Source organism: Loxodonta africana, chromosome X (assembly GCF_030014295.1).
Source record: "Loxodonta africana isolate mLoxAfr1 chromosome X, mLoxAfr1.hap2, whole genome shotgun sequence".
Classification (NCBI taxonomy): domain Eukaryota; kingdom Metazoa; phylum Chordata; class Mammalia; order Proboscidea; family Elephantidae; genus Loxodonta; species Loxodonta africana.
The window spans coordinates 31,642,748-31,663,691 of NC_087369.1; the positions used below are offsets into that span (position 1 = coordinate 31,642,748).

The window sequence follows — 20,944 nt, forward strand, 5'->3', positions numbered from 1 at the left end:
TGACAAGTACCTTTCCCCAGAGCCAACAGATAGAGAACGCCTTCCCCTGGAGCTGACACCTTAAATTCAGACTTCTAGCTTCCTAGACTGCGAGAGAATAAAGTTCTCTTTGTTAAAGCCATCCTCGTGTGGTATTTCTGTAACAGTAGCACTAGATGACTAAGACAAGTAGCAATAGCAAACTTTATGAAATAGGCTTATAGAAGGGTATTTTATTTTGAAAGAGAGAAAAAATAGATTAAATACTACTGGCCTGGACTATTACCTGTTAGTAATTTTGAAAATAATAATGAAGGTCACCTGGTAACTTACGTAATGGAGTTCACAGTGTCTGTAAGTATGCTTTTGGAATGATTGTTACCAAGCTAACAGAGCTTATGTTCGGAAGTAAGGAAGAACTAAAAAAACCAACAGCAATTCTGTTTGTCAAGAGTTAGGCTTTAAGTTATCACACTCTCTTTTAAGAGTTCCTACTACTCAAGATAAAAAAAAAAAAAACAAGCACACACAAAAAAACACTTTGTGACTATATAAAAAAATGCACTTTTTCAAAGGATATGCATATTTAGGTATTTAGGGGTGAAATGTCATGGTGTCTCTAACTTATTTTCAACTGGCTTAGGCAAAAAAAATTGTGATATGTATGCACATACATGTACACACAAGCACACACAGAATACAAATGAGGCGAATGTTAATAAAGAAATATTGCTCATCACTTCATTCACTTAATAAAATACCTTTTTGTAATCGTTGAAAAGGGACATAAGTCCATCATTTATTTAAATATGTTTATCCTAATAATTTGGAAGTATTTTGAATTGTTCTTTACAGTATTTGCTATCTTTTCCCAAAAGGTATTAGAAAATCTTAAGAATTTGATGGTTTATTTTGAACATTGGGAATTTAGTTTAATAGTAGTCAAACCTCCTAAACCATAACCCTCCATCTATTTCCACACTAAAATGAACAGTCTTCGATGTCCAAGGTGCTGTTATTTCTTCATTTACTCTTGACATATGACTCAGAGCTCTTTGAAACTATTTTTTTATTACTGATTGTTAAGTAGTGAATAATTTTAATTTTCAGAAATGTTCTCTCAACATTTTTCTTAGTAAGCATGTTCTAAAAGTATATATTAATAACTATATTCCTAATACAACTCTCCCTGTGTTCTCTTGATCTAATTTGTTACTAACTTTTTAGAACTTTCTAGACTAAATCTTTTTGCTCTTAGCTTCAAGCACTTTGCTTTATCTTACAAACCTTCTGAGAGTTTGACTAATTTCATCCCATTGTTTATACTGCTACCTTGAAGGTGTTTCAGGCTTTTTCACTGTCAGCGATATCCTCTATGACAGATGGCTTCAGTTATAATAACTTGATACTAGAATTGTGATGTAATTCATATAGTGGTAAAACAAGAAACTTTCATACTTATCACTAGGATTTTAACTGTCGAAAATAGAACAGGATTCATTTCATGCAATGGTACAAATATATGAAATTTTGTTGATAAATATTGTGTGTAATTAATATCATCACGGCAATTCTGTTTGTGCACAGTGCTGTCATCCTACTTGACAGGGATGATGGCAATGACTCAGACACTGATGATGTCCACCAAGCTTGCAACATGTTTACACTAGACAGAACCTAAACACAGCTCTTTAGTAGGAATCTTAGACCAACATTTGGTGATTGAAATTAATTAAATCAAAGAATGGTGTGAAATTGAAAACACTTTGATTAGGAAACAGAATACTATAGTGGTAAAAAAAAAAATTTTATGTCTGACCCTAGAATTCATTCTCTCTAGTGGTAGAGAGAATGAATTCTAGGGTCAGACATAAGTGGATGAAAACCCCAGCATTCCCAGTTACTAGCTGGCTGAAAACCTATTGCCATTAAGTCCGACTTATAGTGGCCCTATAGGACAGAGTAGAACTGCTTCATAGCGTTTCCAAGGAGAGGTTGGTGAATTCGAACTGCTGACCTTTTTTGGCTTGCAGCCATAGCTCTTAACCACTGGCCCACCAGGGCTCCTGGCTATGCAACTTCAATTAGTCTCGTTTCTTTGACTGTAAGATTTAGTCATCAATTTGTTTATTTCCCCACACGCTCATTCGTTCATTTAGCAAAAGTGTGTTGATTTGGCCAGCAGGCACAGTTTTAGGCACTGGAGCTAAAGCAGTGAGTGAGAAGGACAAAATTCCTGACCTCAAGGGGGTTACATTACGTACATCTATTTAGGAGACAGAAAACAAACAGGTGGATACATGATATAACATTGGACAGCAATTAGTTTTAGGAAGAAAAATTAAAGCAAAATAAGTAGATCAAGTGACCAGGATAGGAGGGTGGTGTTTCAAACAGGATAGTTAGAAAATACTTTTTTGAGGCGGTGACATTGGGAGAAAGTGGGGAGGAAGTCATACACTTGGGCTGGGCAGGAAATTTGCTTGTAGAGGCCACAGCAAGTTCAAAAACCTTAATGGATGTTTTCATCAAGAGTGAATGAAAATTTATAAACTTCTCAGCACACAGCTAAATGTTCATTACATGTTAGATATTGCTATTATTTTAAAACAAGAAATGGAGATAGCTAATTCCATAAATTATTTTTTTTGATCTGATGAACAACTTTATTTTTTTCAATCTGGATCATTTTCCTTCTCTTGAATTCTATATTTTTCCTCCAGTCTGAGGACCTCTTTTTAATCTGTAGTGAGTTAAACCCTGACTGTAATACTCGGATGTTATTGCTATTACAGGTCCTCTTTTCTCTGTCTTTGACATTTGTATACTCTGAGCAACATCAAACTTATTTTTTTTTTGCTAAGTATTTAACAACTGCCCTCCCTAAGCTGGAAATCCACAAATCCTCTCCATACGGTGATGATGGGGACTCACTTGCTGTATTGGGACCTGTCATTCTGTGTGGGAATGGGTGGGTGCCATTTGGAAGATGGTACTTCCAGCAAACACAGAAAACCAGCCACTACCCACTCCCATTATCCCCATATCCTACTATGGTTTCTTCTTGAGACTTCCCCTGATGCTCCCAGAAATCAGAGCAAATTGATTACTACTGCCTCTACCAGAGCTCACCCCACTCTTGTTTTTATTCTTTTATGCCTCATTTGTGTATAAAAACATTTATTCCTGATTTATCAGTCTGGGTCCAATCATAGAAACTACAGCAAAGGTTTAGTGTGAAGATTTATTAAATGTAACAGGGGACTGGAGTAATGAAGGATTGGCTAATAAAAAGGAGAAAGAATCCTGAAGAATATAGGAATGGCTGCCATTACATGTAGGGCTGAGATACAACACCCAAAGAAGAGTCCCCACCCTCTCAACCTCAGGGTTGAGTCCAGACCTTGTTGAGAGGGAGCGGCCATGGCTTAATGAAGAGCCAGGAAGTCAATGGGGTACAGTGTAGGTGGAACTTGTTGGAAATATGCTCTCTGGAACTTTACAGAGATCTGCACTCCAGGGTGTCTGGGAAAGCTACGTACTTGAAGATGTAACACCCAGTGGGGAAGTGGGGTTGTGCCAGGGGAAGCTTCTGGCCACCTTGCACAACAAGAGTCTAGTACTGGACAAGCATACACCACAGAAGCCTGATTCTGACTGCCAAGTGAGCACATTAGAACCAGCAAGCAAAACCCTTTCCTTCTCCATGTCTCTGCAGCACTGTCTCTTGACAAAGCTTCAGGGCCAGCTGGCAAAGGAAAAATATTTAAAAGGCCCAGATCCATTTTCACAGAACAGGCAAAAAGGTGGATTTGGAGCTGAGAATCAATAAATTGATAACTGACAAGCTGATATAAACAAAGAATAAATACAAGCAGACTAAATGAAGAATGCATTGTTTTTAGCAGGGTTTTACTTTTCAATACCAAGAAGTCTTATTCATTGCTGTATCCCCTGTGCCTAAAGTAGAATTTGGCCCAATAAATATTTGTTGGATACATGTATGAATGAATGAGTGCTGAATGAGATTATTATTCATATTTTTCTCTAATATTGTTCCTCTTTTTTTTTTTTCATTGTAGCTGATGGATGCACTGATTGGTCTGTCGATATCAAGAAATATCAAGTATTGGTGGGAGAGCCTGTTCGAATCAAATGTGCACTTTTTTATGGTTATATCAGAGCAAATTACTCCCTTGCCCAAAGTGCTGGACTGAGTTTGATGTGGTACAAAAGCTCTGGTCCCGGAGACTTTGAAGAACCAATAGCATTTGATGGAAGTAGAATGAGCAAGGAAGAAGATTCCATTTGGTTCCGGCCAACATTACTACAGGACAGTGGTCTTTACGCCTGTGTCATCAGGTATACTTTTAATTATATTACTGTTGAATCAATTAAATCACATGCTGCTTTCTCATACTTAAATGTTGCTACTCTCCCCTTCACCTGAAGGTATTGTCTCAATATGTGTTGCTGCTTTCCAAAATTTAGAATCTAAATCATAAAAAGATGGGATTGGAATTTATATTGAGACATTATTTCTAGCTTATGGGGAAAAGAGATACCATCTGGGTATCTACTTATGTTGCCAGAAATTACTGAAGACTATGAAATAAAATTTATAGAGGAGGTAAAATGTTGCAAATAAAATGTAAGCAAAGACTTGCAGAAAGGATGCATAGTTTATTGCTCAATGGGTTGTAACATTTTGTTATTGCCCTTCACAGACAGATAGTACGCAAATAGCTCTGGTTCACACACATCTGCAAAGATGATTTAGGTAATGTGTGTGCGTGCACAGGTAGAGGAAGGTGGCATTGCCATGTTAGGGAATACTAAGACTGCACTCCAGATCACTTTGTTAACTGGAAGTGCAACACCAAAATTCCCCAGGCTCTCTCAGGGTGAATATCAAAGTCAATACCAAAGTCTTTGCCCTCATCCCCAAGTAAACTCATCACACATCTTTGTCTGCTCTTGGAAGAGACATACGTAGTTTGCTTAATGATAATGCATTGAAACAGTGCCCAGGTAACACATTAGCAGTTAAAATTCTCAGTTTAGGCAGTTAACCCTTCATGGATTGTGAATCACAGCCTGCATGGATGACTACTGATGTTGTTAGACTATTAGAACACTAGCAAAAAGGGGTATAGGCATATAGAGGGTGTATTTAAACCTACTTATCTGGGCAAAAAAAAAAAAATTTTTTTATCTGGGCTTCTGTACTTTGACTTATTCAGATAAATCAAGCAAAATCTAAAAGTTGAATTGGAACTTGGAGAAAGGCTCAGAATCACCTAGCGTCTTTTTCAAATCAAAATTCAACTTCCGCGTCTAAAATTCTGATCAGCACTTGTATCCGTTTCTTACATCTGCCGTAACAAATTGCCACAAAGTAAGTGGCTTAAAACAACAGAATTATTCTCTCACTGTTTTGGAGGATGGAAGTCCAAAGTAAGAGTGTCGCAGGGCCTGATCTCTCTGAAGGCTCTAGGGGAAGATCCATTCTTGTCTCTTCCAGCAGTTGGGAGCCCCAGGCATGCCTTGCTTTGTGGCAACATAACTCCAATCTTTGGCTTTGTCTTCACATGGCCATCTTCCCTCTGTGCCTTTCTGTGTCTCTTCTTTTTTTTTTTAATAAGGTCACCAGTCACCTGGGACCCACCCTATTTCAGTATGACCTCATGTTAACTAATCATATCTGCAAAGACCCTATTTCCATACAAGGTCATGTTCATAAGTACTGGGGTTAGGACTTCAGCATGTCTTTTGGGGGGACACAAGTCAACCCATAACAGCACCTGTCATGAGGATCAAGTCTCCCCCTCACTGTGATCTGTAAGGATTACCATTATCCTGAGCCGTGGCTACAGGTGTGTTAGGACATTAAGACAGGTCAGACCACACCAAAGTGGAAACGAAATTTACCTTTTTAATACTGACAACATATAAGTTAGGATCAATGTGAAAAAATAAAAATGAATGCAAGTATAGAGTTGTGCTTGGGGAAAAAACTGTCCAATGGATTTTAAACGAACAAATGCATTATGCCTTTGGCATCTCTTGTTCCTTCTCTTAGGGTCTACCATTCATTTTCCATTCAAACATAACTCCTAAAAGAAGTAGAGGTCTTGTGAGGGCATCAATAAATAATTGTCAGCCTAGAATGGTTAAAAAATACTGTTTGAACCAGCTACTCTCACTTGACTAGTAGTAATTTGATTTTAATTTCAAATCTGCTGTGTTTCTTTTAAAACAGTCATTAGTTCTGATTGATCTTGCTTGTGTAGAGGTGATTCTTCAAGATAGGGAAATGTGTGCCCTCATTTACCTGAGATTAGAATGGAGTTGCATGTCCATAGTTTAACACTTCATTTCGTTATTTATTGTTGATGGAAAAATAATGATGCATTCATATTAGTAATCTGAGATACTAAAGCACTGAGGTTGCAGTACATTGATGTGTTTAAATGTACATCGTGATCTAATGCCCTGAGAAATTGGCATTAAAATGCCTGAATTTGTAGTTGTCGATAATAAATGAAGGCTGAAAAATTCTCAAACTATGACATTTGCCATAGGTTCATATGTATATATTTTAACGGAAGGTTAACCGAAAAGACAAACTTCTCCATGTTTTATGTGTGTTCTAGAGAAAGATGATAACTGTAGAAAGAGATCATTTTGTCACTGAAATTTAAATATCCGAGTCGATTTGAAGCTGGTATTGATATGGCTTCCTTTTCAAAATCCATACGAACAGAATTTGAAATAGCATGGCTTGGTGTTGATGTGAATAGAGCCCAATCTCTGTTAGTTGAGTCACTGACATTTTGGCACATTGTTACCTTTGTTGTTGTTGTTGTTAGGTGCCATCGAGTCGGTTCCGACTCATAGCGACCCTATGCACAACAGAATGAAACACTGCCTGGTCCTGTGCCATCCTTACAATCGTCATTATGCTTGAGCTCATTGTTGCAGCCGCTGTGTCAATCCACCTCATTGAGAGTCTTCCTCTTTTCCACTGACCCTGTACTCTGCCAAGCATGATGTCCTTCTCCAGGGACTGATCCCTCCTGACAACATGTCCAAAGTATGTAAGATGCAGTCTTGCCATGCCATCCTTGCCTCTAAGGAGCATTCTGGCCACTCTTCTTCCAAGACAGATTTGTTCATGCTTTTGGCAGTCCATGGTATATTCAATATTCTTCACCAACACCACAATTCGAAGGCGTCAACTCTTCTTCGGTCTTCCTTATTCATTGTCCAGCTTCCACATGTGTATGATGTGATTGAAAATACCATGGCTTGGGTCAGGCGCACCTTAGTCTTCAGGGTGACATCTTTGCTCTTCAACACTTTGAAGAGGTTCTTTGCAGCAGATTTGCCCAATGCAATGCATCTTTTGATTTCTTGACTGCTGCTTCCATGGCTGTTGATTGTGGATCCAAGTAAAATGAAATCCTTGACAACTTCAATCTTTTCTCCGTTTATCATGATGTTGCTCATTGGTCCAGTTGTGAGGATTTTTTTTTTCTTTATGTTGAGGTGGAATCCATACTGAATGTTGTGGTCTTTGATCTTCATTAGTAAGTGCTTCAAGTCCTCTTCACTTTCAGCAAGGAAGATTGTGTCATTTGCATAACGCAGGTTGTTAATGAGTCTTCCTCCAATCCGGATGCCCCGTTCTTCTTCATATAGTCCAATTTCTCAGATCATTTGTTCAGCATACAGATTAAACAGGTATGGTGAAAGAATACAGTCCTGACGCACACCTTTCCTGACTTTAAACCAATCAGTATCCCCTTGTTCTGTCCGAACAACTGCTTTTTCATCTATGTAAAGATTCCTCATGAGCACAGTTAAGTGTTCTGGAATTCCCATTCTTCTCAGTGTTATCCATAGTTTGTTACGATCCACACAGTCGAATGCCTTTGCATGGTCAATAAAACACAGGTAAACATCCTTCTGGTATTCTCGAGATGCTTTCAGCCAGGATCCATCTGGTATCAGCAATGATATCCCTGGTTCCACGTCCTCTTCTGAAACTGGCCTGAGTTTCTGGCAGTTCCCTGTCGATATACTGCTGAAGCCGTTTTTGAATGATCTTCAGCAAAATTTTGCTTGCGTGTGATATTAATTATATTGTTCTATAATTTCCATATTCGGTTGGATCACCTTTGTTGGGAATAGGCATAAATATGGATCTCTTTTGTGTTACCTATCAGACCACAAAATTCTCACCTTTGGTCTTTCAGTAATATGCTTGCAAAGAATTTTAGAAATTTGAAAATGCCAGCTTAGTTTCAAAGGTTCTCGTCTTTTTGATAAGTGTTCTGGGTATTAACTTATCAATGAAAAGGTTTAACAAGCCTTTTCATGTACAGCTAATTTACATTTACATCTAAATATACAACTAAATGATGTATATAATGGAAATGTCTAAGATTACTGTCAGCATAATGAACAGTAGCTTTCCTACTTCCCTCCATTAATATCTATTTTGAACAGAATAATATCACATAATTCTTTGCTCAATCCCCCACTACTATAATCCAGTCCATTCCAACTCACAGTGACCTTATAGGACAGAGTAGAGCTACCCCATAGGGTTTTCAAGGCTGTAATCTTTTTAATCTTTTTTAGCAATGTTTTTTTTTTTTTTAATCTCTACAGAAGCAGACCGCCAAGTCTCTCCCCCATGCAGCAACTGGTGGGTTTGAACCGCCAACCTTTCGGTGAGCAGCCAAGTACTTAACCACTACGCCACCAGGGCTCCTTCTTTGCTCAATAAAACTTGGCTTTTTACTCAGTTTTCTCCTTCCTGAATTTTATTTTTTACATGAAAAATGAGTGAAGAAGAGCTGGGGAGCAATTTCTTTTGTTGCCATTTAAAATAAGAGTTTATTTTATTAAAAAATAAAATATTCCTATATTCTTGACCCCTAATTTTTTAATTCCCATCTTCTTTGGAGTTATGCACTATCAACAATTTCAAATGCAGACCTAGCCATTGCACATGTAAGCATTTTAATACCTCATTAATGGTAGCATACTAAGGTGTTTGGCACCCTATTTTTAATTAAAATTTTATTTTTGAGGTAATTGTAGATTCACGTGCAGTTATAAGAAATAATATAAAGAGATCCTGTATATCCTTCGTCCAGTTTCTCCCAAGGGTAACATTTTGCAAAACTATGTTACAATATCAAAATCAGGGTACTGCTATTGATACAATCAAGATACCCAACAATTCTATCACCACAAGGATTCCACCTGTTGCCCTTTTATAGCCACATCCACCTCTGTCCCCCAATCTTAAACCTCTGGTAACAACTAATCTGTTCTCCATTTCTGTAATGTTGTCATTTCAAGAATGTTATATAAATAGAATCATATAGTATGTGACCTTTTGGGATTGGCTTTTTTTTTTTTTTTCTCTCAGTGTAATTCCCTTGAAATCCATCTAAGTTGTATATATCTGTGACTTATTTGCTTAACCATTCATCCACTGAAAGATAACTGGGTTCTTTCCAGTCTGGATCTATTAAAAATAAAGCTTCTATGAAAATTCCTGTACAGGTTTTTGTGTGAACATAAGTTTTCATTTTTCTTGGATTAATGCCCAAGAGTGACTTTAGGTTGTAAGGTAGTTGCATGTTTAGTTTTATAAGAAACTGCCAAACTGTTTTCCAGAGTGGCTCTACTATTTTACATTCCCACCAGCAAGGTATGAGAGGTTGTTTCTTCACATCCTTGTAGCATTTACTATTGTCACTATTTTTAATTGTAGCTATTCCTATCAGAATAAAAAAAATATTTTATTTTTTAATAAAATTAAAAAAAATTTTTTTTTATTCTGATAGGAAGGAGCCATGATGGCACAATGGTTAAATGCTCAACTGCTAACTGAAAGGTTGGCAATTTGAACCCGCTAGTAGCTCTGCAGGAGAAAAGACCTGGCAATCTACTCCAGTAAAGATTTCAGCCTAGGAAACCCTATGGGGGGGATTCTGCTCTGCCCTATAGGATTGCTATGAATCAGAATAGACTCAATGGCACACACACACAAAAAAAACAACAACATTCTTGCAGGTGTATAGTGATAGCTCATTGTGGATTTAATTTGCATTTCCCTAGCGGCTAATGATGTTGAACATTTTTTCATAAGCTTATTTGACATCAGTATATCTTCTTTGGTAATATGTCTTTTCATATCTTTTGCCCATTTTATTATTGGATTGTTTGTTTTCTTACTGTTGAGTTTTAAAAATTCTTTCTACATTCTAGATACTAGTCCCTTGTTGGATATGTCGTTTGTAGATATTTTCTGCCAATCTGTAGCTTGTCCTTTCACCCTCTTAACAGGAACTTTTGCAGAAAAAAAGTTTTTAATTTTGATGAGATTCAATTTATCATTTTCTTCTTATGGATCAGGCTTTTGTGTCAAGAAGAGCTTTTTGCCAAGCCCAAGATCCTGAAGATTTTCTCTTAGTTTTCGCTAAAAGTTTTGTTGTTTTACATTTCACATTTAAGTCTGTGATCCATTTGAGTTAATTTTTGTATAAGGTGTGAGGATTATTTAGGTTGAAGTTTATTCCTGGCCTATATATGTCCAGGTGCTCCAGTTGTTGAAAAGGCTGATGCTTCCTCCATTTTATTGTTTTGGCGCCTTTATAAAAAATCAGTTGGGCATATTTGTGTTGGTCTATTTCTGGGTTCCCTATTCTGTTCCATTGATCTATGTGTCTCTCCCTCTGCTTATACCACATTGTCTTGGTTAGTGTAGCTATACATTAGGCTTTAACATGAAGTAGAATGAGTTCTCCTACTCTATTCTCCTTTTTCAAGATTGTTTTAGCTATTCTAGGGCCTATTTCTTTCCATATAAATATTAGCATAAACTTGTCTATGTCTACAAAAATCTTTGTTGGGATTTTGGTAGGAATTGCATTAAACCTAAAGATCAATTTGGGGAGAATTGACATCTTTACTATGTTGAATTGTCCAATCTATGAACATTGTATGTCTCTCCATTATTTATGTCTTCTTTGATTTCTTCATCAGCATTTTGTAATTTTCAGCATACAAATCTTGTACAAGTTTTGTTAAATTTATGTCTAAGTATTTCATTTTCTTTGCAGTTTGCAAATGGTATTGTATTTTTAATTTTGGTTCCTGTATGTTCTTTGTTAGTATGTAGAAAAGTGATTTGTGTGTGTGTGTTAATTTCTTTCTAAAAATACAATATTTTTCAAATGACATGTCTATAATGTGTTCTATCTAACCTCTAGTTTCTCTACTCAAGTCATTATTTTCCCTTTAGAGGCCAAATGACTCTTCTTTCTCAATGAAAGTACATATTAACCATCTATCACAATGACTCTTCTTTCTCAATGAAAGTACATATTAACCATCTATCACAAGGTACTTAGTTAAATTCATTTATTTATTCATCTACTTAACAAACATCTACTGATCACCCTGTGCTAAGTAATATGCCTGTGCTGGGATTACCAAGATAAAAATATCTGGTGCTTATCCTCGAGTAGTTTATATAAGAGGAGATACATGAGCAATACATTGTTTTAGATACTATGATCATAGTATGTTTAGAATATAATGGGAAGACTTCTTGTTCCACCAACATGGAGTAGCCCTGTTCCTCCCAGTCCTGCATACCCTCTTACAACTGAAAAAAAAATTGGTATAATAAAACAGACTAGCATAGGAAGTCCCTGAAAGGTAGAAAGATGTGGGGTGTCTAGGAATCTTAGGACTTGAGGAATGACATGGTGATTGCACTCCAATTCCCTTGCTAGTTGATGTCAGTAGGGCCAAGCAAGGAGCTAATCTTCTACCCCCTGCCTAGCAGAAGCAAAGAGCTGTGGTCTGATTCTCCTGCTGCTGTACTGTTGGCACAGCTGAATGAGGAGCTGATCTACGCTCCACCCAGTGGAAGCAGGCAGTGCTCAGATTTCTCTGCAAGGGTAGTGTCAGTGGGATCCGGTGGCGAGCTAAGGCTCTACCCTCACCGGGCAGCAATAAAATTTAATGAGCCAGTGCAAGGCAGGGCTAGTTACTGCTAGGCTTCACCCTTGCCCAGAATCAGTGAAGCCAAGTGAAAGAACAGAGTTTCCACTCTCAGTGTGGTGGAACAAGGTGATGGAAGGTGGGGCTAGTTTGCATCTGATTCACTACTTCCCTTCCCCTAGTGTCACTGTGGCCCAGTGGGAAGTGAGCTTATACCCCCACTTCAGGGCAATGAGGCAGTGCAAGTTGATACCACACTTTTACCAGGGAGGTATCAGTGAAACTGAGAGGGGAGCTGAACATATATACCCACCTGGCCCTCATGCTACACTTTAACAGGAGAATTGCCTGCTAAAAACAAGCAAAAAAGGACTAAATAAGATCCAAATCCTCATAATATAATATCCAAAATGTCTAGCATACAATAAAAAAAAAAAAGCACCCATCATACCTGGAACCAGGAAAATCATAGCGTGATTGAGACAAGACCATCAACAGGCACCAACCCTGAGATGAATCAGGTGTTGGAATTATCTAATAAAGATTTGTAAAGCAGCCATCGTTTAAAAAAATGGTTCAACAAGTAACTACAGATTCTTTTGAAATAAATGGAAAAATAGAAAATCTTAGCAAAGAAATAAAAGCTATAAAATAGAACCAAATGGAAATTATAGAACCGAAAAATGAAATAACCAAAGTAAAAACCCACTGGATGAGTTTAATAGTAGAGTGCAGATGACAGAGAATAGTTTGGCTTCTTTGCTACTCTATTAATTTTACTTGTAAGGGCCAAAGAACTTCAAATTGCCAGATCCTGTGGGCCTCCCTCAGTTTTCTTAACACTGGTCTTTACCATTTTTATTCTTATCCCTCTGATAGATGGCCCCATAGATTCCCTTTGTTCATATTTTCCTTAAATCCAGAATTTTTGTTTCAACTGTCTTCCTTTAGCCTTCTGCATCAGTTGTTCTAAATATTGATGATTGAGTACTACCTCAGACTAGTTACATCCAGATAGCACATGATTCTAGTGTGCAGCTTGCTTGAGAATCACTATCCTATACTGATTCCCTCGTCCTTCTTATCTACTCCCATAGATCAAATATTTATTGATGACTCAAAAATAATTCCAATTTTTTTTTCACAAGCACTAGGAATATATTTTCAACTTCCTAAGAGTACTCTTGGAGCCCTGGTGGCGTAGTGGTTAAGAGCTATGGCTGCTAACCAAAAGGTCAGCAGTTCAAATCCACCAGGAATTCCTTGGAAACTACGGGGCAGTTCTACTCTGTCCCATAGGTCGCTACGAACTGGATTCGACTTGAAGGCAACGAGTTTGGCTTGGGTTGCCTTTTTTTTCTTTTTTTAATAGGGTCACTATGAGTTGGAATCACCTCAATGGCAACGAATTATTGTTTTTTTTTTTTAATAGTCCTCTTGGAGCCCTGGTGGCACAGTAGTTAAGAGGTCCGCTGCTAACCAAAAGGTTGGCGGTTTGAACCCACCAGCCGCTCCACGGGAGAAAGACGTGGTAGTCTGCACCTGTAAAGATTACAGCCTTGGAAACTGTATGGGGCAGATCTACTCTGTCCTACAGCATCACTATGAGTAGGAATCTACTTGACAATAGTCAGTTTGGTGGGTTTTAATAGTCCTGTTTGTTTGTCCAAGAGGTGCATTAAATCTAACATATATAAAAATCTAAATACCAACCTCAACAAATCTGTCTCCTCCTCAGGTGTTTCCTTTCTTAATAAATTGCATCACCATCATTCCAGTAGCCTCAGCTAGAAAATTATCACTTATCTTCATTTCCTTCTTCTTCCTTACCTTGTCTTAGTTACGAAGACCTGCCCAATTTACTTTAGAAATATCTTTCGAATATATCCTTTCTTGTTCATACCAACTTCACTACTCCAGGTGAATGCAATGTCCTCTTAAGTGGTCTCCCTGTATCAAGTTTCCCCTCCCCCCCCAATTTAGTCACTGTTCCACACTGATGTTAGGATTGTGTATCTAAAACAGATGTTTCACTTCTCTACCTGTTAGCCTTTGATGGCAACTGTTACTCAACAAAATGAAGTCTCAAGACTTCACTTGGCATACATGGCTCTTTATAACCCAGCTTCAATCATATGTCCCAGTCGCACCTTAGGTGTTTCTCTGCCTGGGCGCCTTGCACTGTGTTCTCGCCATCTTCATTTGCAGAATAAGGCATGAATTTTTCACCACTCTTTCACTTATTCCTTCATCTAAAATTCTATTCTTGTTGCCTACGTCAATAATACATATTTATTTCTGAAGAATGGAAACCCTGGTGGCAGAATTGACTCGACGGCACTGGGTTTGGTTGTTTTTTGGTTTTATTTCCGAAGAAGATCCAGTTTATACTTACCTTCTTTCTGCCATTCCTAAATTTCTCCAAAAACAATTGCTTCAATTAACTATTGAAGGGAAAAACAAAACAAAACAGAACTTAGTGGCTTAAAACAACACCACTTTATTTGCTTATGGTTCCACAATGTGAGCTGGACTCAGTTGGGTGGTTCTGCTGCTGCTGCTGCCCACTATCACCTTTGAGGTGGAATCAGCCTGAATGCAGTGTCGGCTGAGCCTGATCTGTCTACGAATTCTGAGGACTTCTCTCTCTCTCTGTGGTCTCTCTTTTTGTGGTCTCTCTCTCTGTGTCTGTCCAGCAGGATGGCCAGACACTTTATATGGTAACTCAGAATGTACAACCACTTATCATGCATCTGTTTGCAGCATGCTTGCTAGTGTCCCGTTAACCAAGTCTAAAGCTAATGTGGGAGGGGACTTTACAAGGGGTTGAATATTGTCAGGCATGTGGCTCCTTGGTGTGACCACTGAGGTAACAGATTTTGCCCTTTGGCCCACGATGATTCATCCCCTAAAACATGCAAAGTACAATCACCACATTCCTAAGACCCAAAATCTCTCATCTTATTATGGGATCTCATCATCTAAATCAGGCCTGGGTGGGATTGAGGCTCTTCACACATATCACATTTTTAAGAAAATAATGCATGCCTTCCTCCCATGAGGTATTTTTATAAGCCCCGTTATGCCAATTTTTTTTTTTACATGTTGTAGTAGAAAAATTAGCTATCTGACCTGACACACCCAACATACAATGTTGAGCCAGGGATAGGATAACGATAATATATAGTCGCATTTGAAATGTGGGGGAGAAGGATGTGAGGTACTAAATAGTCACTAGTCCACAGCAGTCCTGACATCCAACTGGGTACATGTCATCAATTCTTTAATTAGGGCCGAGTTCTGCTTCCTGGGAGTGGTTCTCTATGGCTCTTGGCTCCATCCTTTTCCTTTCCACAGAAGGTTTAATGCCCAGAGGCCTCTTTTCATTTTGAACTTTATCTGTTCCTTCTAGTATAAGCTGGTATGATTCTTTAAAACATTTTGAGCCTTCTATGAACAGTGAGGAAACCCTGGTAGCCTAGTGGTTAAGTGCTACAGCTGTTAACCAAGAGGTTGGCAGTTCGAATCCACCAGGTGCTCCTTGGAAACTCTGTGGGGCAGTTCTACTCTGTCCTATAGGGTCACTATGAGTCGGAATCAACCTGACGTCAGTGGGTTTTTTTTTTTTTTTTTTTTATGAACAGTGAAACCTGTGAAAGCCAGAACTTGACAGGACTGCTTTGTTTTGCTGTGTCTCACAAGTTTTGTGCCTTTGACAGGGTACAGTCTTACCATTTTTCTGTTATTGTCCATTAGTGGAAAATGTTTGCATTTTCTTTCTCTGACAGCTTCCACCTTATACAGGTTCCAGCTTTCACAAGTTTCACTGTATTAAATTGTAATCTACTCCATTAAAGAAGCCACACCCACAAATATCTTGAAGATAGATGCCTCTCTATATTGGCGGGGTCATTGGTCAGTGTGGTGGGGTGCAATGTCCTTAAGATTCTGAGACACCCTTTTGAGTAGCTAAGAGGGTCTGTGAGGCATACTGTAAGACTCTTAAAAGTCTGAGAGAGCTTAGGATGAAGCATATCTTGCTGAAGTCTTCAAAAAGCCTCATAGCTGTACTCTAGGTTTTATCTTTGTCCCGAGGCCATTTCTTATCTTGAGACTATTTTGCTGACTGGGCGTGCAAGATCTGAGTTGGAAAATTTTCCTTGAAAACTGAAAAGCTCCCTTTTTAATTCATCTCTATCCATACCTTATCATATGCACTTTCAATATTCTGCTTAGAAATCTCCATAGCCAGAGCCGTAAGTTCATTTGTTATAGTTTCTCTTTTCCGTGTTCCCATACATGGCAATGCTGTCAAACATTACCCAGGTTGCCTTTTTTCAGCCTCCAGTAACAATTTTCTTGTGCCCTTCCAGCCTTCACTAACAGTCTCTTTGAGGCCCTCCCACACTCTGCCCATACTGAGTCCTAAAGCCAATGCCACATATTTTAGGTTAAGGCTTGTAGTTCCCCATATGACCTTTTCAGAAGAGTAGCTGACTTATTTCATAATGATTAGGGGCTCCTGAATCATAACATTGTAAGAGGACAAGGCCTAATAAGCAAGTATTTATAAAGTCTGTTTGCAATGCACTTGCTGATATCCTGTCAATCAATGTTTGAGGCAACTACACAAGAGTAAATATCAAGAGGTGTGGTTTATTGGATCATCATTATTTTATACCTTTTTATGTGCTACCCCACATTATATTATCATTATGTAGTTATCTTTATGTAGATTGCCAATTGTTTGAGAGAAAGCAAATTCTTACTCTTCTTTTTATCCCTTGAAACCAACACAAAATCTGACATTCATTCATTTAGCAAATATGAATTAAATGGCTTCTATGTGCTTGGAATGATACTAGGATCTCTGGATCCACTGGGAAGAAAGGCAGGCCCTACTTTCATGGAATTTACCACCAAGTGATACATAGGAACTTAACACATGCTTGTTAAAATGAATTGAGTCTTCAGTTCAAAATGAAGCATTTTGGCCCAGTGTTCCTCAAGGGGTATTCTGGGGAACACTAATTCCATAGGTCAGTGGTCTAATAAAGATCAAATCTAGAAATCTAGAAAATGCTGAATTAAGCAGGTTTATATACTAAAAAAAAAAAAAAAAAAATTTTTATATACTATTGAACTTCTCTGTGTGATAGGGTGTGAGTTGTATCCCAAACATATTATCACAGACCTTTTTTTTTTTCCCCTCAGAATCATTAGGAAATGGTCTTTGTCACAGAGAAGGCATTCAACAAATGCTCACTGAATAAAATAATGAGTGAGGGGGTTCAGTGTGCCATGTAATACCTTGTGAAAAGCACTGCTTTAGCCAAATTAAAAGATTTCCTGAGTCCTATCCTTTTCCATGAGAAAATAAAAAAATCCTATTGCTTATGATGTCTCTTATCCAAAACTAATAGAATTTTTGAACTGCTTATCCTACATCATCATTTTTAGTATTCCAAAAGGCAACTTTCTCTTTTATTCTTTCCCTATAATATACGCCCACTGTCACCAGGTAGAACTAGAAAGTAATAATATATTAGACCTGTTGTTATTAGGTTCTGTTGAGTCAGTTCTGACTCATAGTGTCCCTATGTACAACAGAAGGAAACACTGCCCCATCCAGTGGCATCCATACAATCGTTGCTATTTTTGAGCCCACTGTTGCAGCCACTCTGTCAATCCATCTCATTGAGGGTCTTCCTCTTTTCTGCTGACCCTCTGCTTTACCAAGCATAATGTCCTTCTCCAGGAACTGGTTCCTCCTGATAACATGTCCAAAGTACATGAGATGAAGTCTTGCTATTCTCACTTCTAAGGAACATTCTGGCTGTACATCTTCCAAGACAGATTTGTTCATTCTTTTGGCAGTCCAACACCATAATACAAAGGCATCAATGCAATATTTTCTCTGTTATATGATGTTGCTTATTAGACCTTGTCTTAGTTATCTGGTGCTGTTATAACAGAAATACCACAAATGGATGGCTTTAACAAAGAAAAATTTATTTTCTCATAGTCTAGTAGCTTACAAGTCCAAATTCAGGGCGTTGGCTCCAGGGGAAGGCTTTCTCTCTCTGTTGGCTCTGCAGGAAGGTCCTTGTCCTCAATCTTTCCCTGGTTGAGGAGCTTCTCAGGCACAGGGACCCCGTGTCCAAAGGATGTGCTCTGCTCCTGGTGCTGCTTCCTTGGTGGTATGAGGTCCCCAACACTCTGCTTACTTCCCTTTCCTTTTGACTCTTGAGAGATAAAGGTGGTACAGGCCACGCCCCAGGAAATTTCCTTTACCTTGGATCAGGGAGGTGACCTGAGTAAGAGTGGTGTTACAATCCCACCCTAATCCTCTCAACATAAAATTACAATCACAAAACGGAGGACAGCCACACAATACTGGAAATCAAGGCCTAACCAATTTGATACACACATTTTTGGGGGGACATAATTCAATCCGTGATAGACTTAAAGACCCACAACAAATTACTATAACTGTAATACAATTTGTCTTTATTTTAATTTGTATGATAGAATATATTTTTAATATTAATATTTTCTGTGATCATTGTTTAAAAATCAAGTCATCATGAGATCCAAGGATAAATAACAACAATGTTATTCTAGAAAATCTTAAATATTTATGCCCCGAGTAGTCCTTGTAATTTGTTCAGGGCAATTAAAGTCCATATAAATGTTTTATATCCTACCCAGAAATTTTAATGATCATATGTATACATGTTTCAGGGACTTAGAGTAATTTCACAATCTTGGTTTCCTAACAGTTAAAACACCTCTCTTAATTGAAACCATGGTGTACCCTTGAGAATATCAGTTGTAATTTATAGGTTATAAAAAATGCAATTAAGCCCACATAAGTGAGCTCTAAAAAAAGCCATATACAATTGAAAGTCTTTAAAATTAGATTTTAACTCTGGATATAGAGTCTCTTATGTATGATACACTAAACATTGTGGAACTACACATCGGGTATTCTTTCCATACTCTTTTGATGAGTACATGTGTTTCTTTTTATAATGGATTGCAATGAGATTTTCCAGTTGTATAATTTTGAACACACATGGAAATTGGGCTGCAGTAATAGATCAATCAAGAACAGATAACAAGTTTACCCTTCTTTCCATGTCTCAGATATGGAGACATTTTCTAAATGACTGAACTATTTTTGAACAGCACAATAATTAGTGTGATTGTTATCTTTCTGAGAGCTTCCTTTTCAAAAATTAACAAACCCATTTAATGGTCAAAGCTACAAACTGTGAAAATTACCTGCATAATCTATTGATTTTTTACCACCCAGGAAATTCATATCTTCAATACAACAAGCTAATATTTTACCAAGATGATGAAATAAATTCCGCTGGAGTGATGTTGGAGTAGTTTCTTAGATCACTGGATTAAGAAAAGCTTTGTCTAATCCTGCCAAGTCCTAGAAGAAAGCAAGCATGAGAACGCTTTGAAATCCATGGTGTCATGCTCAGGGCAGACAGAGAATTACAAATTGTCTCCAGAAAGTATCAAATTAATATGGAAGAGGTAGGCTACTGAAAAGATCCATCTGCAAAATAATTAGATGCATAAAGTTTAATTATGAGCTGTTATGTTTGCATTCCTTTTTTCCCCCCATTTTAGGTAAAATGAATCACTATGGGCTATTTCCAGTCATGAATATAACATGTACATTTGTCATATTTCACAAATATTACTGACAATCTATGATATGACAGAATTGGTAATCTTCTTGAGGAAAGTTTTCAATTGCGAACAGTATGTGGCAGGCATGCAAGTCACCAGCAATCCAGTAAGACTTAATTGGTGGCTATAGGGTCGCTATGAGTTGGAATCGACTCGATGGCACTGGGTTTGGTTTGTTTGGTTTATTTTTGTATGATTATTTTTCTTTTGTTTATTTGTAAAAACTTTTCTCCAAAAAAAAAAAAAAAAAAGCTAATTGCTAATGTTGGTGCAGTAAGCAAAGAGAAAGAAAATAGGCCTAATAAAGTAGTAGCTGCTGATCAGCAAAGTTTGGGATGAAGCTGAATATGAAGCTAAGATTATGTAAGGCTTTTTGTAAGTCTCATTTTCTGTGTGGTTATTAAGCAAAAATATGAACAATAATCTCAGTGAATATAGAGGTGATAAAGAGACTGATTGCTCTTGAAATAGCTCATAAAGGACCTGTGATTTGATCAGGGACTTGAAAAATAAACAAGACATAGCTAGAGTAGGTGTGATATTGAAACGTTTCTCTGTTAGAAAGATTTCATGAAGACTAGTACACGAGAAACTAAATAATGATCCAGAACAGGTAATGGAAAACATTTTCTGTAAAGGGCAATATGGTAAATATTTTAGGCTTTGTGAGTCATAGGGTCTCTGTCACATCTACTTAGTTTTGCTATTGTAGTGAGAAAGCAGCATAGACAATACAGAAGTGAATGGTTGGGGCTGTGTTCCAAGAAGACTTTACTTCCAGCAACAGGTGGTGGGACAGATTTGACCTGTGGGCCATAGTTTGCTGACCCCTGATCTAGTAAATGCCTTCACACTGCTAATGGTTAAGCCAACACCTGAAACTATTGTTGTTATTAGCAAAGAAAAAAGCCACAATCTCTTCCTGAAAAGTTAATAGGTAAGTTTGGTTGGAAAATTGAGCTTTTGTAGATCATGTTTAGAAGGAGGGCTGTGAAAAATGGTAAAAAAAAAAAAAAGTGGGGGGGGGAAGCCTAAGTGGCAGGCAAGTGTCGAGCAGGGACTGGAAAGCTGAAAGCAGTTTTTCTGGCACTATCTTGCAGTAGCTGTTATGAGCATGTGAGAAATTCGAGCATGGAAAACAGGTGAGGGGTTTTTACAATAATTGAGGCATTAGGCAATGGAGCTTCTAGTAAGAGAATGGTAGGAATGGTGAAGA

The 20,944-nt window shown here is 37.8% G+C and overlaps 1 protein-coding gene across 1 annotated transcript in view; it reads left to right on the forward strand.

Moving 5' to 3' along the window:
* Positions 1-3,463: 3,463 nt before the first annotated feature.
* The window catches only part of IL1RAPL1 (interleukin 1 receptor accessory protein like 1), a 722,800-nt gene continuing 705,319 nt past the window's right edge, over positions 3,464-20,944 (forward strand). Inside the window, exons 1-2 of the mRNA XM_064278411.1 lie at positions 3,464-3,785; positions 4,062-4,341. Of these exons, the coding sequence (XP_064134481.1) occupies positions 3,464-3,785; positions 4,062-4,341 (602 nt within the window). The remainder of the gene's footprint in view (positions 3,786-4,061; positions 4,342-20,944) is intronic.